At 51.5% G+C, this 22,243-nt stretch overlaps 1 protein-coding gene across 1 annotated transcript in view; it reads right to left on the bottom strand.

Annotated features, from left to right (window-relative positions):
- Positions 1-22,243, bottom strand: part of LOC146822728 (NFX1-type zinc finger-containing protein 1-like) — a 1,573,298-nt gene that overhangs the window by 256,302 nt on the left and 1,294,753 nt on the right. Inside the window, exon 15 of the mRNA XM_085606923.1 lies at positions 18,903-19,057. Within this exon, the coding sequence (XP_085463049.1) occupies positions 18,903-19,057 (155 nt within the window). The remainder of the gene's footprint in view (positions 1-18,902; positions 19,058-22,243) is intronic.

The raw sequence follows: 22,243 nt of genomic DNA, 5'->3' as shown, positions 1-22,243 counted from the left end.
GCTTATTCAGGCACATGCCAATTAAATATATGCACAAAAACATATTCAATAGATATACAATATATAATGTATGAAAATACTGTCTGTCTGTCTGTCTGTCTGTCTGTCTGTCTGTCTGTCTGTCTGTCTGTCTGTCTGTCTATCTATCTATCTATCTATCTATCTATCTATCAATCTATCTATCTATCTGCAATCCCTGTAATGAAAAGCAGTCTCTAATATCTTTATAATCGGGACTTCTGACACAACCAGTCACCGATTATAAAGAAATGTCAGAACTCAACTGTAAATTCTTAATACAGTTGAGTTCTGACGTCACAATTCCTGGTGCCAGAGCCAGCAGCTGAGTGGAACACAGCAGGTCAGGCCGTGGAGCATATTTAAAACAGCTGGGTTTTTTTTGATAATCAATTTTTCTTAAGTTTTCAAAGGTCAACAATAATACATTGGTAGCAATCAGACACATTATTTGGGTACAGTACATTTAAGGAAGATGACTTGGACTCGTACGGCCCTTGTGGACGGACCATTGCCCCCGCCCGTCATTCACCATTTACAAAGCCACTTGGACCCATCATACAGGCAGTAAGTTAAACCATTTGCCCCATATTTTGCCAAAGAGTTCGGGGCAGCCCCGGGCCTCGAAGAGGAGTTCTTCTTGGGTGCCACACCAATCACCTCCCCGCCTCCAGCCCCGCATGGTGGGCGGCTGGGCCTGGGACCAGAGCGCCGCAATGTCGCGCTTTGCCACTGCCGTTCCCAGGAAGCGCTTATCTGCCCGGGATCCATCGAAGCCATCGGACACTCCCAGGATCAGGCGTAGCGGGTCATGGGGGAGGTGCCACCCTAGAGTTTGTGTGATTTCAAGCTCCACTGCCGCCCAGAACGGCACTAGGGCGGGACATTGCCACACCATGTTGTAAAAATCAGCTGGGGCGTGGTTGCAGCGCAGGCAGGATGGGGAGGGCTGCAGATGGGCACGGAACAGGCGTGCAGGTGTGAGGTATGCCGTGTGGAGGTAGTAGAGTTGGACTAGACGCAACTTGGAGGAGGTCGTCAGGGTCTTGGGTGCCTTAAGGGCGTCCCTCCAATCCGTGTCCTCCAGGGGGCCCAGCCACCCCTCCCACCGGGCACGAAGCAGGTCTAAGGATGCGTGACCGTTGTTCACCAAGGAGCGATAGATCCGCGACGCCCCCACCCCCCACTCAGGTTCCCCATCGTCACTTGGGCCTCCAGGGACTAAATTCGGGGAAGGAGGTGGGGGATGGAATGTGGGCATGGAGGGCGTGCCTCAGCTGTAAGTACTTGTAGAATTGGGAGGAGTGGAGGGAATGGCGGTGTTGCAGGTCTGGGAACGATCTGACATGGTCCCCCACCCAAACATCTTCCAGTAGCGAGATCCCGACGTGGTCCCATTTATGAAAGTTCTGGAGGGACGAGACCTCTCCCAACCAGGCCTCACTCCACAGAGGCGTCTGCCTGGTGAGATTCCGATCCCACTTCATGTAGCGTAGGGTGGTTCGCCAGGCCATGAGCACCGTTCTGGTGACGGGGGGAGAGCCTGTGGAACAGGGCTCCCCTACAGATAGGCTTGGATTTGTGCCAAGTCCATCGACCGGAGTTCGACTCGGTACGCCGGGTCGGACAAGCCGCCCGCAAACCAGTCGTGGATCACAATAAGCCTCGTGGCCAGGTACTAGAGGTGGAGATTGGTCACCCCCATTCCCCCATCGTAGGGGGGTATGTGGCAATGCGCAAGGGACATGCGCGGTCTCCCTCCTCCCCATAAAAATCGGGTGAGGATACCGTCCAACTCCCGAAACCAACTGCCAGGGAGATGAGTGGTCACGTTTTGTAAGATGTACAGGAAGCGGGGGAGGACCATCATTTTGAAGAGGGCACTCCTACCGAGGGGATTGAGGGGAAGGGTCTGCCACCTTCTGAGGTCCGCCTTGGCCCTGGTGACCAGGGACGAGAAGTTCAGGGCCCACTCGAGGTCCGGGAGGGCCACCCATACTTCCAGGTATTCGAAGGATTGCCTCCGCAAGGGATGGTCGTTTGCTAGTCGAAGCACGCCCGGGAAGAGTGCAAGGGAACTAGGGTGGACTTCGCCGGGTTGAGCCTGAGACCAGAGACCCGTTCAAAAGCCGAAAGGCTGTCCAGACAGTGCAGGCCAGAGCCCTCCGGGTCCGCAGGAAAAAGGAGGACGTTGTCGGCATATAGGGCCATCTTGTCGACCTGATGCGGATCCCAGGCCCAGCCGCGGATAAGGGGGTCTTGATGGATGAGGGAAACCAGGGGTTCCATTGCTAGTGCAAATAGAAGCGGCGAGAGCAGGCAGCCCTGGCGGGTGCCCCTCCGGATAGGGAACGCCTCCGAGACCACACCGTTGATAAGGACCCTCGCATTGGGAGTTGAGTTAAAGAACCCGGAAGAGGTGCCGGAAAGGGAGGCCGAAGCCCATCCTCTGCAACACGTCTCCCAGGTAGCCCCAATCCACCATATCGAATGCTTTTTCGAAGTCTATGAAGAGCATTGCCAGGTACGGGGTGAGGAGGTGGCGATGCGCAAGGGCGAGATGGAGACGGCTTAGGCAGTGCCAGGTCCCCCCGGTTAGGCATGAAGCTGCATAGATCGGGGTTTACCAGCTCTTGCAAGTGGGGACGTAGCCGTTGGGCCACCACGGTGGCGAAGAGTTTTATGTCTGTATTGATAAGGGAGATGGGACGGTAGTCTGTACACACGAGGGAGGGAGGCTGCGTCTTCGGGAGGACTATGATGGTGGCCACATCAGTCTCTGGTGGGAAGGACCCCACTTCGACTACGTGCCTAAACAGATCCATTATGTGTGGGACCAATGTGTCTCAGTAGGCCGCATAGTATTCTTGGGGGTAACCGTCGGGCCCGGGCATTTTGCCGGAGCGCAACAGTGAGATAGCCCCGTGTATCTGCTCCGGGGTGAAAGGTCGGTCTAGGGACTCCGAGTCCGTCTGGGAGAGGCAGTGCAGCTGGGTCCCGGTCTCGGTCAGCAAAGTCGCCAGTGAAGTCTGGGGAGGTTGAGCCGCGTAGAGGGCTGCATAGTAGCCCGCGAACGTCTGGGCAATGTCCTGGGAGGTAGTGTGGTGGGCTCCGGTTCCATCCCGAATCTCGGGAATGATGCGATTGGCTTTAGGGTAGGACACCAAATTGTGGAGAAGTTTGCCATTTTTGTCACCCCATCTGTACACACGCACCACGGACGAGCGCCAAAGACTTCTAGTGGACTCCAACGAGATCTGGCAAATTTCTTCTCGGATCAATGTAAGTCATCGCTATTATTGGTAGCTTGGGCCTCCTCCAGCTGCGCCGCCTGGGCCTCAGCTACGTGAGTCGGGCGGATTGTTCCAGGCGTTTCGCGTGGACCAGACCCCTAGCCACCCCACTCATCATGGCCTTGCTGGCCTCCCACAGCATGCCCGGCGAAGGGACCGAGCCCGCATTCGCCGAAAAATATTGCCGCAGCTCCTGCCCGAGGGACTCCGTGAAGTCCACGTCCTGCAGGAACCAGGCATTCATTCGCCACACCGTACGGGCACCTCCAGGGGGGTGTCCGAGACGAAGGGAGATGGGGGAGTGGTCCAAGATACCCCTGGGTAAGATTGTGGACCCGGACATCAATTCACAGTCCACGGCAGGTAGTAGGAACAGGTCGATACGATACGAGAGTGGTTGCGGCGAGCCGACGAAGTGTGGGTGTATTGGTTACCCCCAACTTTTTGCCTAGTGTCTAGCTGGTTTTTCGACTTAGTTGGCCTGAGATCCTGCCATTCAGGGTCTCAGGCTGTCTGCTCTCTCTTTAAAATGGACTCCATGTACCCTAGGTACATACCCAATTGTTAAGGATCACCTTATTGGACCCTGTACAGTGTACCCTAGGTACCCAGGGCATAGGTGTACCCTAGGCCTCCCAGGGGCTGCAGCATGTATTATGCCACCCCTGGTCTGGCCTTCCAATCAGACACAACTGGCTGATCACTCAGCTGGGGCAAGGTCGTGTAATCACCCCTTGCTTAGATATAGTATACCTATATCTACCCTTATATATAGACACATGTGTACCTATCAGCCACTCCTATGGCAGGCCTTAACAATCCTGGAGGCAGAGTGCTTGGTAACATGTGAGATGGTGCTCTAGCATGAGCTGAGCCTGTCTGCAGCTTTCGGAACCATGTCCTTATAGCTGTTCTATGATATAGCCTACCATATACTCTTAAAGTGCCTTATAATCTTAAACGGTTATGGTAACTATGGTTTGGCTTTATCAAAACATGTTGTGTAAGGTGTCTAACACTTTGGAATAATACCCCCATACCATTTCTGGGGATGAGGATATTATTCCTCCCTTCTAGAGGGAGAGACATGTTAAAATCCTACTTTGTTGTTTAACTCTCACCAAAGCCTCAGCATCACAAAATGGATGCTGCTGCCACAGACACGAGTCTGACCTCCTGCTGCTGGGATTCCTCCCAGCCAGGGAGGCCTGGACAATAGGTTTCCTGCTTGGGGAGGTGCTAGCACCTCCCAAGACAGACTTTAGTGTATTGGGCTGAAAGGAATGAGACATGCCTGGGGCACACAAGGTGTTCCATGCATAGTCCAGTTCAAACCGGTGCTGGGGCACTCCAGCCCCAGTCCTGGCGCGAAACTGGACAATGGGAAGGGGGTGTAACCACCCCCCTCCCAGGTCCCACCCATAAGGCATGACCTAGCAGGTATACCAGCCCCCCAGATTAATATAAGAGTGGGAGCTGGGTCCTTAGGAAATTAGAAAATCCTGAACCTGCATCTTGAACAGAAACTCTGGACCTTCGACATTCGACGAAAGAAAAAGACTGAAGAATCTCCCTTGTAGCCAAGGAGTGGCTACCCTGTGCAAACAGGCACCATCAAGAGACTTACCCTTTGCTTTGCTGAAGTTCTACGAGGGACCGACTGCAGAGCCCGACCAGAGCCTTGACTTCCAGACTTCTCCGACCCTGATCCACATCCACAGCTGAGCTGAGATCCGTGGAGGCGACAAGAGATGTGGGACCGGCTACCTGGGAAAAGTGGCGAGTGTATTCCAGCGCAGCTTCTGAGGCACCCTCAAAGTTGTGCACCGGGGATTGAGAAGCCCCAACCCCAAGCACCATCTGCACCGAAGATCAGCCCCCCACACTCCACGAGTCCTGCGTGGGGCCCTTCTGCATTTCCCTGCTTGCCGCGTCTGTCCGGTTGCTTGCCCGCTGGCTAGTAGCCTTTGTGACGACACACCTTTTAGTTTCGACTGCTGGTTTGGCTCCTCCAGGCTGGCTCCCACTCCTCTGTGAAAGAGAAGCACGCCAGACCTTCCTGGTCTGCACCAGAAGCAAGTCCATCTTCCTGCGTGGGTTCCGCTTGCCCCGGCTTGTTGGGTCCTGACTCGACATCGACGCCGTCGACAACAAGAGCCTTCGTGGGACAGCTCACCTCCTGGTCCTGGTCGCCATCGACGCCTCCTGGTCCCCGTGACTTCTGCGACAAGCTTCACCTTCACGCCTGCATCTTCGCGACATCGCCTGGTTCCTTCCTGGTTCCACGTGGCCACTGGCTAGTGACCCAGACTCTGTCCCTTCTGCTTGCAGGTATCCTTCCTTCTTGATCCCGGCCTTGGGATCCACCGGACACTCTTCACTGACTGCCTGTCAGCAACTTTCCTTCAGGCATCCATAGAAGTCCACGACGAAACCCGACGCAAGTTCACACCTATGCACCCGCAGCCTGTGGGCTAGGTAACTTGGGTACTTCGGTGCTCACAAGGGTAGTGACTATCCTAGTGTCTAGTTTCCGAGTCTCGACTCTCTAGTTGCTTCAGAAGTGTCCTTAAACTGCTTATTTAAAAACGGTACTATTTCTATCGATTATACGCATTACGCATGAGTGTTTCCACTCTGCACACGAGTCCCGTGGGCCTCCCACTTCCTAACCAAAGCTAGTGTAGTGTAGCCCCAGCGATTCCCTAGGCCTAGGCCTATTCTATTTCCGTGACAGTGGTCCTTATACCACTTACTTAGTATATGGTTTGCGTGGCCCCTAGGGCCTAACTGTATTACTTACCTGTGTGACTTAATGTATGCTTAAAAAAGACTGTGTTGTACTTACCTCGAATCTCATAAAAAGTGCTGAGGGTTTGACTAGAATAAATACACTTTATTTTATATATATATCTGTGTGGTGTCCTTTCATTTGGTATTCAAGGGATTATATATGGTATCACAGCTGGCTTCACATGCCATACAGAGTTTAGCCTAAGACTGCTCTTGTCCATGCTACCACTAGGATAGCTGGTCTATAAGGTTGACTTTACAACCAATCACCATAAGGGTTGTTTGGACTGATACAAGGTGTACACTAGAATTAGTGACATCATATATCAGGCCAACTTCTCACAAGCTCTCCCAGCGGCACAGCGTCAGTATGCGGGTCCTGGGCTGCGGCGGTGATGGCGGGCGCAGCAGCAGTTCTCTTTCAGCGGGGCAGGGGCCCGCGGCAGTGATTTTGGCCAGTTAGAGCTTCCACCACGGCAGTGCTAGGTCACAAGCCCCAAGGGCGGCGGCGGTGAACAGGCTTGCAGCGCTCGGCGTCAACAGCGCGAGTAGGTCGCCACACACATAGGCCCAGTAATTCAGGAATTTTAGGTTGACATAGCGCTAACAGGGTACACAGCGCTGGGGAGTTTGAACAAGCAGAGGCACAGCTGCAATTAAGCGATGGGGCGGTGGACTAGCGCTGAGAAGTGACACAGCGCTCGCCGCTCAACGGCAGGCAACTTATTTCCCAGGGGCACAGTTCTGGCAGCACAGCGCTAGGTGGACACAGCGCTTTACCTGTAGTTCTTGTAGGGCCCACAGCGACAGTCCATGTTTCCAGGGCAGCACTTATCTTAGCAGGTGGGGAAAGGAGATGGCAGGTCCCCCTGGCAGGCTTATGAGGGGGAGAAGGGGGTTGAGTTGGCAGTCATCAGAGGCAGGGTGGGTCCCTGCAGCACACTGGAGATGGTCCCCTGGGTTGCCCCCTCACCAGGCAAGATCAGCAGGCAGGCAGAGTCCCTCATCTAACTTGGGTACAGCAGGGCCTAGACTCAGTCAATCCAAGTGGTGTAGGTTTCTCCCCTAGGCCCAACCGCCTATGCTCCGGCAGAGGTTCACCCAGGTCCAGTGGTGCCCCAACTGACAAGTTCAGTTTCCCTCCTTTCCTCTTATACCCCAGGTCAGGTGACCCTCCTGTAAAGGCGGCAAAGCATAATCCTTCCCAGGGCTGGAAGGTTCCAGGAGCTTCCACATAACTGTCTATGGGACAAAAAGGCGGGATGGTAAAGATACTGTATCAAGATGTCCCACGGGCTGCGGGGGCATAGGTGTGAACTTGCGTCGGGTTTCGTCGTTGACTCCTATGGATGCCTGAAGGAAAGTTGCTGACAGGCAGTCAGTGAAGAGTGTCCGGTGGATCCCAAGGATGGAATCAAGAAGGAAGGATACCTGCAAGCAGAAGAGACAGAGTCTAGGTCACCAGCCAGGAGCCGGGAAGGAACCAGGAAGGAACCAGGCGATGTCGTGCAGGTGCAGGTGAAGAGGTGAAGCTTGTCGCAGCAGCCACGGGTACCAGGAGACGTCGAGGACGACCAGGACCAGGAGGCGAGCTGTCCCACGAAGGCTCTTGCTGTCGGCGGCGTCGATGTCGAGTTAGGACCCAACAAGCCTTGGCAAGCGGAGCCCACGCAGGATGGAGGACTTGCTTCTGGTGCAGACCAGGAAGGTCTGGGGTGCTTCTCTTTCACAGAGGAGCGAGTGCCAGTATGGAGGAGCCGGACCAGCAAAGCAAAATCAAAGGTTCGTCGTCACAGAGGTCACTAGCCAACGGGCCAGCAACCGGACAACACGTCGAGCAACTCAGGTGCAGAAGGGCCCCACGCAGAACACGTGAAGTGTGGGGAGCTGATCTTCTTTGCAGATGGTGCTCGGGATGGGGGCTTCTCAATTCCCCAAGCACAGCCTCGAGGAAGCCTCAGAAGTCGCTCTAGTCAGTTACTAGCCACTTTTCCCAAGTCGCCGGTCCCACGTCCCTCGTCGCCTCCACGGGTCTCAGCTTTGCTGTCGATGTGGATCTGGTTCAGAGGTGTCTGGAAGTCTCGGCGCTGGTCAGTCTCTGCAGTCGTCCCTCGTAGGATCAGTCGCAAAGCAAGCAGCGGTCGCTGGATGGTGCCTGGTTGCCCAGGGTGGTCACTCCTTGGCCACAAAGGAGATTCTTCGGTCTTCTTCCTGAGGTCGAATGTTGAAGGTCCAGAGTTTCTGTTCAAGTTGCAGATTCAGGATAATCTAATCTTGCAGGGCTCAGCTACCTACTGATATACTGGGCTAGTGGGCTGGGCTACCTGCAAGGTCCCTCCTATGGGTGGGACCAGAAAGGGGAGTGGTTACACCCCCTTTCCTTTGTCCAGTTTCGCGCCAGAGCTGGGGCTGGAGTGCCCCAGCGCCAGTTTGAACTGGACTATGCATGGGAGACCTTGTGTGCCCTAGGCAGTGTCTCGTTTCTTTCATCCCTCCCTGCCCCAATACACTAAGTCCTGTCTGGGGTGGTGCTAGCACCTCCCAAGGCAGGAAACCTATTGTCCAAGCCTCCCTCACTGGAAGGACTCCCAGCAGCAGGAGGTCAGACTTGTGTCTGTGGCAGCAGCATCCATTTTGTGATGCTGGGGCTCTGGTTAACTTTAACCGGGTAAGTAGGTTTCAACATGTCTTCTCCCTCTAGAAGGGAGGAATAATATCCTCATCGCCAGAAATGGTATGGGGGTATTATTCCAAAGTGTTAGACACCTTACACGACATGTTTTGATCAAACCATAGTTACCATAACAGTTTAAGATTATAAGTTACTTTAAGAGTATATGGTAGGCTATATCATAGAACAGCTATAAGGACATGGTTCCGAAAGCTGCAGACAGGCTCACCTCATGCTAGAGCACCATCTCACATGTTACCAAGCACTCTGCCTCCAGGATTGTTAAGGCCTGCCATAGGAGTGGCTGATAGGTACACATGTGTCTATATATAAGGTAGGTATAGGAATACTACACCTAAGCAAGGGGTGATTACACGACCTTGCCCCAGCTGAGTGATCAGCCAGTTGTGTCATAATGGAAGGCCAGGCCATGGGTGGCATAATAAATGCTGCAGCCCCTGGTAGGCCTAGGGTACACCTATGCCCTGGGTACCTAGGGTACACTATACAGGGGCCAATAAGGTGATCCCTACCAATTGGGTTATGCACCTAAAGTACATAGTATGAATTTAGAGAGAGAACAGCTGGGCTGTGGGTCTGATTAGCAGGCCCACAGCCACATCTAAGTCGAAAACCAGTGAAGCAAAAGCAAAAAGTGGGGGTGAACATAGAAAGCAGACCCTACTCTCCTACAGAGCTCACCTGGCGAAGTCCACCGCCGCGGCCTCAGCTCCCACTGCCCCTGGCGCTACATCGCTTGAGACCCGCCGCCGCGGGCCCTGAACCCTGGGAGGGCCGCCGCGGTATCAAGGGAGGCCGCGCTAGGCCGGAGAGGGACATCGGCCGTTCTCCATGGTTCTCCTATTGGTCCTGGGGGCCGCGCCCTCTGAGAGCTGCCCGCTGATTGGCTCCCACGACCCGGCCCCCAAAACGCGGTAGAACTACTCGATCTTGGGCTGAGGGAAGGGCCAGGATCCACAGAGAGCATCGGCGCGGGGGCTCCGAGGAAGGTGGGAGCCCCCGATCTCACCCCCGCCTGGGACGGAGCCGCGTAGGCTGACGGAGGCCCCAAGCAGCAAGGTAACCCCCCTGGGGCGGAGGGCAGAACCCTAGGAGACAGCGGGGCTGCTGGAGAACCTCGAGAGATCGGCGAGGCAGCCCCGTAACCGCCCCCCCTCCGGAGGCTGCAACCGGGCCCTGCAGGCCCCTCTGAACCGGCACAATAGAACGGCTGGGCTGGGCTGGGCCGGTGACTATACCCATTATAGATGACTAGCTCCGTGAGTTGACCCTGATTCGCAAATGTTGCGCCCATAACGCCCCACTACCCAGAATCTTGTTGCCCGGGGCCTGAAGTTGTAGAGAAGAGTTGATGCCTATTTTGGGACGCAATGAATTTGATCACCTAGGGGAATTAATTGATATCCTGAGGATGAATAATCCATTGATGTGAAAGACCCGATTGTTACACTGAGATGTACTGTTTTACTTGCTGGAATGAATTGTTTGTTACACTGAAATAGACTGTCTTACTTACTGTGATGAATTGGTTGTTGCCCGGAAATACACTGATTTATTTGCTGTGATGAATTGACTGTTACCCTGTGGTTATCTGGAATACTTACTTAAATGAATTCAAGGTTACTGTGATCGTAGCTGCATTATTCCTGAAATGACTTGATTCACCACGATTTGAAATAGATAAAGAATTTTGTTTTTTACCAAACAACCTGGTGTGGTGTCCTTCATTGTGTGCGCATGGCTGAATCCGTGTGAGTGAGTGCTGCACAACTGCTTTACACATTGCCTTCGGGTGCCTTCCTACCTTGCTCCAAGCTACCACGTCGGAATTGGTGACCCCAGTTCTAACAAAAAGAAAAGGCAATATCAAGTACATAAAGGTATATGTATTTAGTACATGATGGGCCCTTCGAGTGAAGTCATGTCGAGGGTCGTGTGTGTTTAGCGGACTTGAGTTACTTTTCCTGGTCAGCGAACGGTTGCATGGATACCAAGGCGTGTTGCGCCTGAGGTTTTGTCTATGAAGGGTCGTGAAGGAATGTGGGGTATTACCCAACCTAACAGCCATGGCCAAGGTATCTAGTATACGCAGCCCATTTGGCTCCTTTCTTACATGCTCATTTAAAGGGTTTAATGATTAGCAGAACGAATCCCCCTTTAGTATGTAGACATCTTTATTAATAATGTACTACCACCGTTTTTTCTAGAGCGGTGCTCCCTTCCTGAGCGGTTGCCAGGTTGAGGTGTGGTGACTTACCCTTTGTTTACGAGTAAGTCCATCTCTTTTCTTAAGATTAAGATTTTTTCTGTGGAACACCACTAGTTGTTTATTATTCTTACACGTATGTCTTTCACTTTTATAGGTAATTTTCACCATTAACGAACTCATTGAAAGAGTGTGTGCCCCTGTATCCTTCTTTGTGTTAATAACACATTCTTTCTTTTGCACGCAGTAGCATTACAGGTCCTGACGAAAGCCGTGCCTTCTTAGAGGCTATATGGCTGAAACATGTTGACCAATCATTTTATCACCACGGTCTAAAAATCTGTTGACTGCTGGTGCACGATTCTTTTAATCCTGGCCAAGTACGTATCATAATAAAGTTTTTCTACGTTCCTGAGCTAGTTTTAAATTTCACTTTCCTTCACATTTTTCAACATTTTCTTTGCGCTGCGCCCTCACTCATACTACTAGCTCTACATTTGTGGATTTAGTATATCCAACATCAAAATTATAAAACATCCCTGAGCTCCTCCCTCACAGTGAGGAGGTTGTAGCCCCCAGAGGAACTAGGCTTTTCCTCTGGGAGGAGAATCCCAAATGATGAAGCATTTCACCTTTGGTGAGTGAGGGATTTCGTCCTATAAAGGGATATGCCCAAAGACATATCTATTGGGTTTAGCTATTGGTTGTGTTTCACTTTTAGGTTTTGATTATTTTGATGTAGTGGTATCCACACTTTCTTAGCACTTGATAGACCTCAGGGTTTTGCATGGTTGTTTATCTTGACTTTGGGGAACAAACCCTGTGCGGTCTTTAAATTTTCCCTTAGACCCTCCGGCTTTGAACCGTACTTTGTTATAACTTCATCCCAAGCCTGTGCGATGGGAAACTTACGTAGCCCAGCCATTTCTTCCCTGTGAAGAATAGTGCTCTCCGCCTGTGCCCAGTTTTCTAGGGATTTTAGCCAGTGGGGTATTTCCGGAGGGTCTTTGTGTTTCCATCTCTTGGTTATCAATCGTTTCGCAGTGATTAAACCTAAGTCACAGAATCTGGAGCTTACACTGTTATCTTTTGTACGGTTGTAAAACCTCCGGGTGCAAACCTCCCATGTGTTCGGTACCTCGATGTTGGTGGCGCTGGTGAGAGTTTCCGTTATTTTGTACCAATAGGATTGGAGCAGGGGGCAGGACCACAGCATATGCAGTAGATCAGAGTCTAGAAGATGGCATCGCGGGCAAGCGGAGGTGTTGTTAAAGTATTTATTGATCTTGTCCGGCGAGAGATACGCTCTGTGTATTATATATGTTTGTATAAGTTTGAAACGTGAATTGGTGCTATATGTGTGGCACCGGCCAAGACACTTTCCCAGTCTTTATCTGTCCAGGGTTGACCTCTGTCCTCAGCTCATCGCTTCCGGAGTCTCTGTGGTGATTTTAAAACATGTGTAAGCAGAGCCTGCACTAGCCAATGGATCACATGTGACCCCTCCCCCATCACATGCAGATACTGCAACAACTGATGTGTCTGCGGCTCAATTGTCAAATCGCCCCATGTTAGTGTCAGCGTCCGCATGATGGCTGCATGTAGGAGGAACTGACCCGCCGGCAAGCCAGCGTCCGCTGTTAGGGTTGCAAAAGGCAACAAGGCACCGTCCACATATAGATCTCCCAGTGTCTCCACTCCTGCCTCAGTCCAGGGTGCCAGCGCTACGTCCGTTACAAAGTCTCTGCCTCGGGGTGTCCCGACCAGCGGCAGTATTGGGGCATAAGGAGTTGTGTCTTTTGTAGGTTGGAGCCTCCTTCGGTAGCATCTATGGGCTAATTCTATATATATCTGTGTTGGGTGGGGAAATTTCGCCTGTGGGTGAAATAAACTATAGATTTGTGTCTGTGTCCATGAATACGACTCAGTGGCAGTATCTATCAGGTTCTTCCCGCTCAGCCATTTTGAGACCCACTGTAGCTGTGCAGCTAAGTAATATAATTCTAAATGAGGAACAGCTAAGCCCCCACTTTCCGGTGGTGCATATAATTTCTGCAGCGCTATTCTGGGCCGCCCCACATTCCATACTAGCCCCCTGATTAACCCTTCCAGCTCCCGAAACAGTCGCACCGGAACATATACCGGGAGATTTGCAAAATAATACAATTGTCTGGGTAATACTAACATCTTAGTTAGAGTGATACGACTCATCACATTGAGCGGAAGAGTCTTCCAGAATTGTATCTGCGCCCCTATGGAGGAGATGGCGCGCACCAGGTTGCCTTCCAGTATGTCCGCTGGAGATCTGTAGACGTATATGCCCAGGTATCTAAACATGGTCGGGTACCAGGTAAGCGCCATCCCATTTATTATTATTTCAGTCGCGTCCACATCCTCGCGAAAAGAATAAGCGCCCGACTTGGCCCAGTTTACCTTGAGGCCTGAGACTTCCTCGAACCTATGGAATATCTCGGATATGGCTGGCGGTATAGCATGTAGGTCTCTAATGTACAGCAACAAGTCATCCGCATATAGGGACACCGCGTGGACACCATCTTCCAGGGGTATACCCCAGTCTGCGCCGCTTTCTCGCAGTAGAGCTGCCAGAGGTTCCATGGCAAGGGAAAAAAGCAATGGGGACAAAGGGCATCCGTGCCTAGTTCCACGTCTGACCCTGATTGCATCAAATATGAGCCTGCCTGTGCGGGCCTGTACTATGGGTCACTGGTACAGTAATTGCACCAGTTGTAAATAGCCATTTCCTACCTCGTATTTACGTAACACCGCAGCAAGATAGGGCCACTCCACCGAATCAAAGGCCTTCTCCAGGTCCAGCACTAAGCATCCAGATCGTGGCCAATTCTTCGTTGCATATTTCTGAACTCTAAATAACCTACGGATGTTAAGAGAGGTGTTCCTATTCGGGACAAATCCATTTTGAGCGCTATGGACCAGAGCTGGTACAAACGGGGCTATTCGCTTAGCTAGGGCGGAGGCAAGGATTTTATAGTCTGTGTTCAACAGAGCCAATGGACGATAGGAACAAAGAATTTCAGGGTCCCTGACTGGTTTCAGGAGGGAGATCAGCATTGCCTCATTTTGCATGAGTGTAAGGGTCGAGTCGTCTAGGGCCACTGTATATACCCGCAACAACTCTGGTATTAAAAAATTCAGCCGGTAGTCCGTTCGGACCTGGTGATTTGCCGTTCGATAGGGAGAAAATGCTATCCCGTAGTTCGTCCGGTAGCAAAGGAGTACACAATTCGTCTTGCTGATGCTCTGCCAGTCGCGGCAATGTTAGAGCAGAGAGAAACTCCTGTATGATCTCATCTGTAGTTCGCTGCAAGATCTATACATCATGGAGTAGTGCTCTACAAAGGCATTGTGTATGTCTCTTTGGGTATGAACCGTGTCACCATTTGTGGTTTGTATAGTTGTCACGGGTGTGGTAACTGTATCTTGACGTATTAGCCACAACAACTTGCCAGGTTTGTCTCCCATATGGTGGGTGCGTGCCGAGTGTGCTGCATAGTTCAAATTGCGGAGCCAGTCAAGTAATCTGGAATGTTCCCCTCTGATTCGCGCCAGTGACCCTCGGAAAGATTCCCCTGATGCTGCGCCCACTGGAAATTCAGGTCCCACTGCAGAGCCCGCATATGCCACCTGGCATGATCTACCAGCAGGATGCAGGAGGCCATGATGCCTAGCAGCCTCAGCGTCATTCTGACCAAAACCCAGGATAGAGGCTGAAAGATCGGAATCATAGCCCAAATATCCCGGATTCGCTGTTCGGAAGGATAGACCCAAAACCATGTATTGTCCAAAACCGCTCCGATGAAGAGGAGCTTCTGAGATGGGAATCAGGTGCGACTTTGGCACATTGATGGAGAACCCCAGCGAATGCAGGAGGTCGGCCGTAGTCTGGAGGTGGGAGACTACTGCCTAGGGAGAGCCTGCCTTCAACAGCCAGTCGTTGAGATAGGGGAAGACTGAAACCCCTGATCAGTGCAGATGAGCTGCGACCACCGCCATCACTTTCGTGAACACCCGAGAGGTGCTGGTAAGGCCAAAGGAGAGCACGGTAATCTGAAAGTGCTCGTGGCCTACCATGAACCGTAGGTAACGCCGGTGGGCCAGCAGGAGAGGGATGTGAAAATAAACGTCTGCAAGTCCAATGTTGCTATCCAGTCTTGCGGGTCGAGGGTGGACAAGACCTGAGCAAAAGTCAACATCTTGAACTTCTCCTCCCGGAGGAAGCGACTGACGTCCCTGAGGTCCAAGATAGAACGCAGGCCCTTGTCCTTCTTGAGAACCAGAAAGTAGTGGGATTAACAACCACAACCTACTTTTGGGACAGGAACGCGCTTGATGGCTCCCCTGGCCAAGAGAGCCGTAACTTCCTGCTGGCGAAGGGCCAGATGATCCTCCGACATGCGGTGGTATCGTGGTGGCATGGCTGGAGGGGTAGTCTCGAAGGGGAGGGTGTAGCCCCTTCAGACTATTTGCAAAACCCACCTGTCCGAAGTGATGGTGCGCCAGTGGGGGAAGTGATGGCGAATCCTGCAGCCCACTGGCGTTTGATGGGCCTGAAAGGTCAGACTAGGAGGGTTTGGAGGTTGCTGCAGAGGGGGGGTTGGTGGACTAGCCTGCCCGCTGGCCCCCGGAACCATGCCGGTTGTTTCCACGTCCCCGGCTGGGTGAATGTTGGTTAACTTGCTGCAGCCTGTGGCCCTGGGTGGGACGTAGCGGGGCACCCCTTCCGTAAGGGGCGAAGAGCAAATTGCGCCGGACAGGTGGAGAGGCCCAAGGACTTGTCCATAGCCCGCTAGTCCTTGAAGCGCTCTAGGGCGTTGTCCGCTTTGTCGCCAAAAAGGCCCAAGCCATGAAAGGGCATGTCCATCAAGGTGTTCTGGACACATCCTGAAAAGCCAGTGGACCTCATCCAGGCGTTGCGACGCAGCGCTACTAACGTTGAAATGGTCCTGCCCAGAGAGTCGGCGGTGTCCAGCCCACAACGGATCGTAAACTTAGCTGCATCCCTCCCGGCGGCAAAAGCCTGGGAGAGCACTGCCCGGGCCTCCTCCAGACACTGAGGCAGCACTTGTGCCATCGTATCTCACACGGAGTGCGAATAATGGCCCAAGAGACATGCGGTGTTTACGGACCGCAATCCTAAGCTGGTGGACGAGAAAATGTTCTTGCCAAGGTGGTCCAGCTTCTTGGACTCCCTTTCCGGTGGCACAGTAGGTAAGGCGCTCTTGGACGTACAAGTTGAACTACCAAGTTTTCTGGGGTGGGATGTTGGGAGAGGAAAGTGGGGTCGCCCGGAGCCGGGCAGTGGCGTCGGACAATCATCATGTCCACGGAAGCCCCTGTGTTGGGCCTGGACCACGTGCCCAAAAGGACGTCTGTGAGGGCCTCATTAAACGGCAGCAAGGGCTCCGAAGAGCTCGCAGCCGGTAATAGTACCTCTGTCAGGAGGTTTGTCCTGACCGCCATCATAGGAAGCTTGAGGTTGAGAGCCTCGGCCGCCCTATGCAACACCACAGCGTATGACGCTCCCTCCTCCGTAGCCACGGTAGGAGGAGTCAACATGCCATGGTCAGGAGAGGTGTCACCACTGACTTCCCCCAGTTCCTCTCTCCAGTCCTGCTCAGTGTCTAACTGGTCAGTCAAAGGGTCACCTGACCCCTCCCAGTCCTCCTCCTCTGGGTGCCATTGTTGTTGAAAAGGGACCCAATGAGTGAACAAGGACATAAAAACCCCACCCGACGCCGGTCCGGCCCCGTGTCCACGTCAGGATAGAGGCTGGGGCTGACGCTGACCGGGGAGCCGACTGGTGCCGAACGCAGTAGTGGTGCCGTCAGGAGCGGCGCCGGTGGAGGTGTAATGAGGTCAACCGGCGCCGATCCGGATCCAGGCCTGGATCCAAGGGGGTCCTGCGGCGCCAGAGCCACCTGCAGGAAGACCTAGGCCCCCCAACTGAGTCCGCGGGGCCAGGTGGCACGCCAGCAGGGTCGATCTGCCCAAAGATGGCATGTATCGCCTTGTAGAACGCACAAAGCTAGACGTGGGTCGCTCCGGGTCCCGGAAAGGGAGGGAAACTCGGAGTCGACCCTTCGGGCTCCGCGTGAGGAGCCGTGGGAGGTGCACCACCCGTGTGCCTAGTCGGATCGGCCGACCGACAAGAAGTCGAAGAGCGACGATGCTTCTTCGACTTCTTCTTATGCTCCGACTTACCCGACCCCGATGATTTCGAACCGGAATGGTGGTGGCCCCGCGACCGGTCCCTCGAGCTCCCTCTCGACCAGGACCTCAAACGGCGCAGAGCCGACTGCCGGCATTCAAGCAGCTTTTGGGACCTCTCCAGCAAAGCCTTCGGTGCCTTCGACTGGCAGCCGGAGCACGACTTGGGGCCGTGGTCGCGTTCCAGGCAAAAGAGGCACATGCGGTGCGGATCTGTCACCGACATCAGTCGGTTACAGGAACCGCAGGCCTTGACACCGGGCATCCCTTGTGCACCTGTGCGGAGTCAGAGTCTCGCAACAAGAAGTTGAGAAAAAGTTAGTAAAAAACTGTCTGAGGTACCGCCCTTCCCAGGTCTGCGCTGGCTGGCGCGGAAAAAGAAAGAACTGACGTCAGCACGTGAGAGCGGCGTCTAAGTAGCTGCCGCGACATCATCCTGGCGACCATGACGTCGACAACGGTCGTGGAGCCGACCGACGCCACCTTCCGATGCGCAGAGGTACTGCTGACGAAAAAAACTTTACGGATCCAGTCTGACGCCTGGGGGTAATTCTAGGGTAAGGAATCTATAACTCAAGTGTTTCTTTCAGATAAAAATGCTCAAGCCTTGCTCCAGTCATCTCTGCACACCATCCTCCTTTTTCATCTATCCTTTCTCCCTCATCTCTTCTCCTTCTTCTCCCTTGCTGATCACTTTCCATCTATATTCCCCTCCCTCCCTCCCTCTCTTTCTCCGTCTCTCTTGAGGCCTCTCTATGCTAGCTGCAATTATCCTGAAGAAGCTTGGGAAAGTGAGAGAGGCACTAGGAGCTGCCCCACACCCTATTTACCAGCCTCTAGGGGCTCCATCCCACTGGGGAAATTCCCAGTGGAATAAAAGGCCTGTGCAATCCTGAAGACGCCCTCTCTAGAGGATGATTTATTCTTGTTCAGTTGGTGAAAAAAGACACTTTCTCTTTCAATCAGCCTTCTAGCAGAAAAGCTGTAGTACATCTAGCGACCTATGGCTTTATGCACACAGTAGAATCGGTAAATGTACTCTTCATTGATAGGGAGCGTCTTCTAACTATGACTGAGTCTCTGTTCAGGACAAATAAAACCTTTGACCAAAGAATAAATATTTTCACGGGTCTGTTTGAAATCTTAAGTATGGTGACCAATGGGATGAGTTGAGTTCTGTGCACTCTCACTTCACTGGCTGGAATTTTGTGTGTTTTCAAATTCATTGATTAGGCTTCAGAATACACAATATTTAAAGCCTTTTGACATATTAATGTTATACACTGCAATTGTACATTAACCTAGAATTCCCATCACAACACCAGCAAACGACTCAAGCGTATGAATTTAGGAAAGATCCAGCGCTGAAAAAAAAGTTCCATAAAAAATCAATTCTTTTGATATTACATTTCCTGAAAAGGTTAGTGACAGTTCCTGACTTGGATTTCACTTCTGCATAATTACTGAGAGGGGAGTTTAAACCAAGAAATGTATTTGTTGGTCTAGTGTGCATTGACATTAACAACAGAAATGATACATTATGATATGCCACAGGGAAATAAGAAGTTTATTTTGTAAATAAAATAAAAGTACTGGGTACTCTCACTGTATTTGTTAAACTTTCTCATGCTGTTCAACCACTTCAAATGAGTACCTGAAGTTGTCATGCCAATTATGCGAGCTTTCCTCAGGATGAGTAAGTCTTCTTGGGCTCTCAGTTCGTTCATTCTCTTGGTCACCTGCTGGTACTCATCCTCAATTTTGCACATGTCCCGGCGAATATCAATCAGATATTTGGCTCTCCATAATCTGCAATTGTTAAAATTTTTGATTAACATCATAAATTTCATCATTTACAGCTAAGTATAAGTAGTGCATTTGGGACCGAAACATCACGGTGTTATCATGTTGTTTGCTATTTATACATTATATTCAGTATTGTACTACAGTATTGTTTCAAAAACCTTGATAAGTACTGAAAAATGAGAATGATTCAAATTCTTACTACTGGGCTGTATTGTATTGTAGCATTTACATAGCTCTTTTATACCTGATTTGCATTGGATTCTTGGGTGCCCTATCACGGAGCATGATCAGAAATGGTGTTAGTTGAGTTTGGCCCAGGTGAGAGACATGGGGTGATGTGCGTGAGGTTTACACAAGTGCAATAAACATGAAGTAGCAATGCCTCTGCACACAAACATAAAAAGTTGTACAGAATCTGAGGAGGGATACAGTTGGGCATCCGGATACCTATGGGCCCAATTCACAAAGGCAATCTGAGACAAAAGTCTAACTTTACGACTTGGTATTCACATTTATGAGTCGAATCTTTACGTCCGCAGTCAGGCCGGAATCTTCGGATTGAGCTGTACTCTCCACATCCGGGCTATACTCTCCCACTCGGGCCGGATAAAGTGTAATCAATGGGCCGGAAAGTCATTTTTACAACAAAGAAGATTAGGAACGTGTGATTAATGGTAGAGGTCATGAAAATCAGTTTGGGCAGGGGAAAGTGTGTGGCTGGGTCAACGCTACAGTCAACACTGAGCGGAGCGCAAACTGTGGACTACATGTACCATGATGCAAAGGAGCAAACGTTTCTGGGATATGATGTAGGGTCTGGCCACACCCTTTTCCCTGCCCTGACTGATTTTCACGACGTCCTCTACTATTTATCACACGTTCCTAATGTTCCTTTTTGTAAAAACTGCATTCCGGTACATTGATTGCACTTCATCCGGCCTGAGACAGAGAGTACGGCCCGGGTGCCGCGAGTACGGCACAAGCTGGAGATTCCAGCCTGACTGCGGACATAAAGATACGACTTGTAAATTACCTCTGTGAATACCAAAATTCATAAAGTTAAACTTTTGCATCAGATTGCCTTTGTGAATCGGGCCCTATATCCTTTAAGAGCGCTCTGCATCATAATGCAGAAACTTCCACTGATGTAGAACCGTGGGATTTACATGATAGATACTCTAAGGAGCCAATCCAAGAGTGACAGAGGGCTAATCTCTGGAGATACTGTTGTATAACTAAGGAACACAGTAGTGAGGACACTAAATCGCAACGGAAGCCCAATCCCTAAAAGCACAGTTCAGCATCCAGTGAATGTACTATAAATAGTGTCACCCAGATGAGGAAGAGGACCAGCCCCTGGAGGCAATGTTAAGTAGCAGGTAAGAATTTCATAAATGGTCACCCCTGGGTGGCATAGGCCCAACCTCTGAAGGTACTGTTAAATAACCAGGCCATAATATATCAAGTCCACCCTGGAGCAGCAGAATTCTACCCCCCTGGGAGTACTGTTAAATAACCAGTTAATATATTAAAGGAGTTCACCCAGGAGTGACCAGGCCTAACCCTTGGTAGACCTATTAAGCATTCAGTGAGTTAACTATAGGGAGTTTCCTAAGAGAAACAGAAGCCAACACCTGGAAGCCCTTTTAAGCAGCGAGCGAGTTTACCAGGTGGAGTCTAATAGAAGAGACAGATGTACAACCACTGGGAGGCTCGCTGTTGTGACCTGAAAATAGTTTAGAGATTTCTCAAAGAAGAACCAGGAGGAAGTTTACTCTTACACCTCTAGCATGGCGTGTGGATCTGATTATTGGAATAAGTTGTCTGAAAGTCCAGAACTATGTGAACCATCCTAGGGGATACGGTTCCATTGAGAAGTTGTGATAGAGATCTTACCCTAAGGCCAATTCCTACTAGAAACCTGGAAAAGCCTAGGGTCCCAGTGGGTGACCCTAGTCCTGTGAGCACTCCTGCCACGGAAATGTTTTGACCATGCATTAATTCAGCAGAGATTAATTATCTCACTGAAGTTTTTTATTGCTGTATTTTAGGGTATCACCATAACCTATAGTAAGCTGGAACCTCTCCTGTTTTCCAAGCACACCCGATGGGAGCCCCGCAGGCCAAGGGGCGTACCGGACCAGTGACAACCCACATGTCTTTGTCAAGTTCACCCTGAGTTCTGAGTGAGTCCCGATCTCCTCCAGAAGCTACAACATGTAGGCTATGTCTGATTCCCTCATTCGCCAAGTAGATCAGTAAGTCATCTACGTAGAGGGAGATGATGTGCTCGCTCCCATCCACCGTTATTCCTCTACCCTCTATCATCATCCAGATTTTCTCTGCCAATGGCTCAATGGCGGTGGCAAATAGGAAGGGAGACAAAGGGCACCCCTGACTTGTCCCCCAGTGAATGCCATACGGGTCCGATACTGTGCGACCCATTTTTACTCTGACCATGGGGCTGGCACACAACAGCAGCAGTCATCTGGTCCAACGCTCTCCTAGCCCCATGCGGAGCATTACCTCCTCTAGGAAGTCCCACCTCACAGCATCAAAGGCCTTCAGCAGGTCTACCGACATTATAACAGCCCATGGGTTGGTCCTCAGGTTCCGATCGTAGATAACTCTGACCAACCGGCAGAGGTTAAGGGAGTTGTTTTGCACCGGAATGAACCCATTTTGGTCTGTACGGATCAGTACTAGCATGTGTGGCAGCAGCCTGGTTGTCAGCACCTTGATGATGATCTTAAAGAGTGTGTTGAGAATGGAGAGGGGTCTAAAGGCAGAGGGCCTGGCTCTCGGGGCACTGGATTTGGGCAGCAGCACAACCATTGATTCTCTAGACGAGGCTGGAAGAAGCCCTGCTCCGAATGCCTAAGCATATATTGACTCCAGACATGGAGTCAGCACTTCGGCATAGGTTGCATAAAACACCACAGGCACTTCATCTGTATCAGTCAGTCCAGGAAGACACAGTGAGCCCCCAGCAGGGTGGGATCCAGAGGTCGGTATAATGCAACATAGTAGTCTTGGAGCGCCAAATAATGCCAGTGCACCATTCCCTCCGGGAACAGCAGGCTGGTAATAGGGGTGTTCTCCCAGCTGGCCTAATGAGCCATGCAAGCAGTTACCGTGGTCTACCCTCCTCCTCGTGCGCACGGTTAACACAATCCATATAGTTGTTGC

Source organism: Triturus cristatus, chromosome 5_2, assembly GCF_964204655.1.
Source record: "Triturus cristatus chromosome 5_2, aTriCri1.1, whole genome shotgun sequence".
Taxonomy (NCBI): Eukaryota; Metazoa; Chordata; class Amphibia; order Caudata; family Salamandridae; genus Triturus; species Triturus cristatus.
The sequence above is the reverse complement of the archived record's forward strand: the minus strand, read 5'-3'. Positions and strand labels throughout refer to the sequence as shown.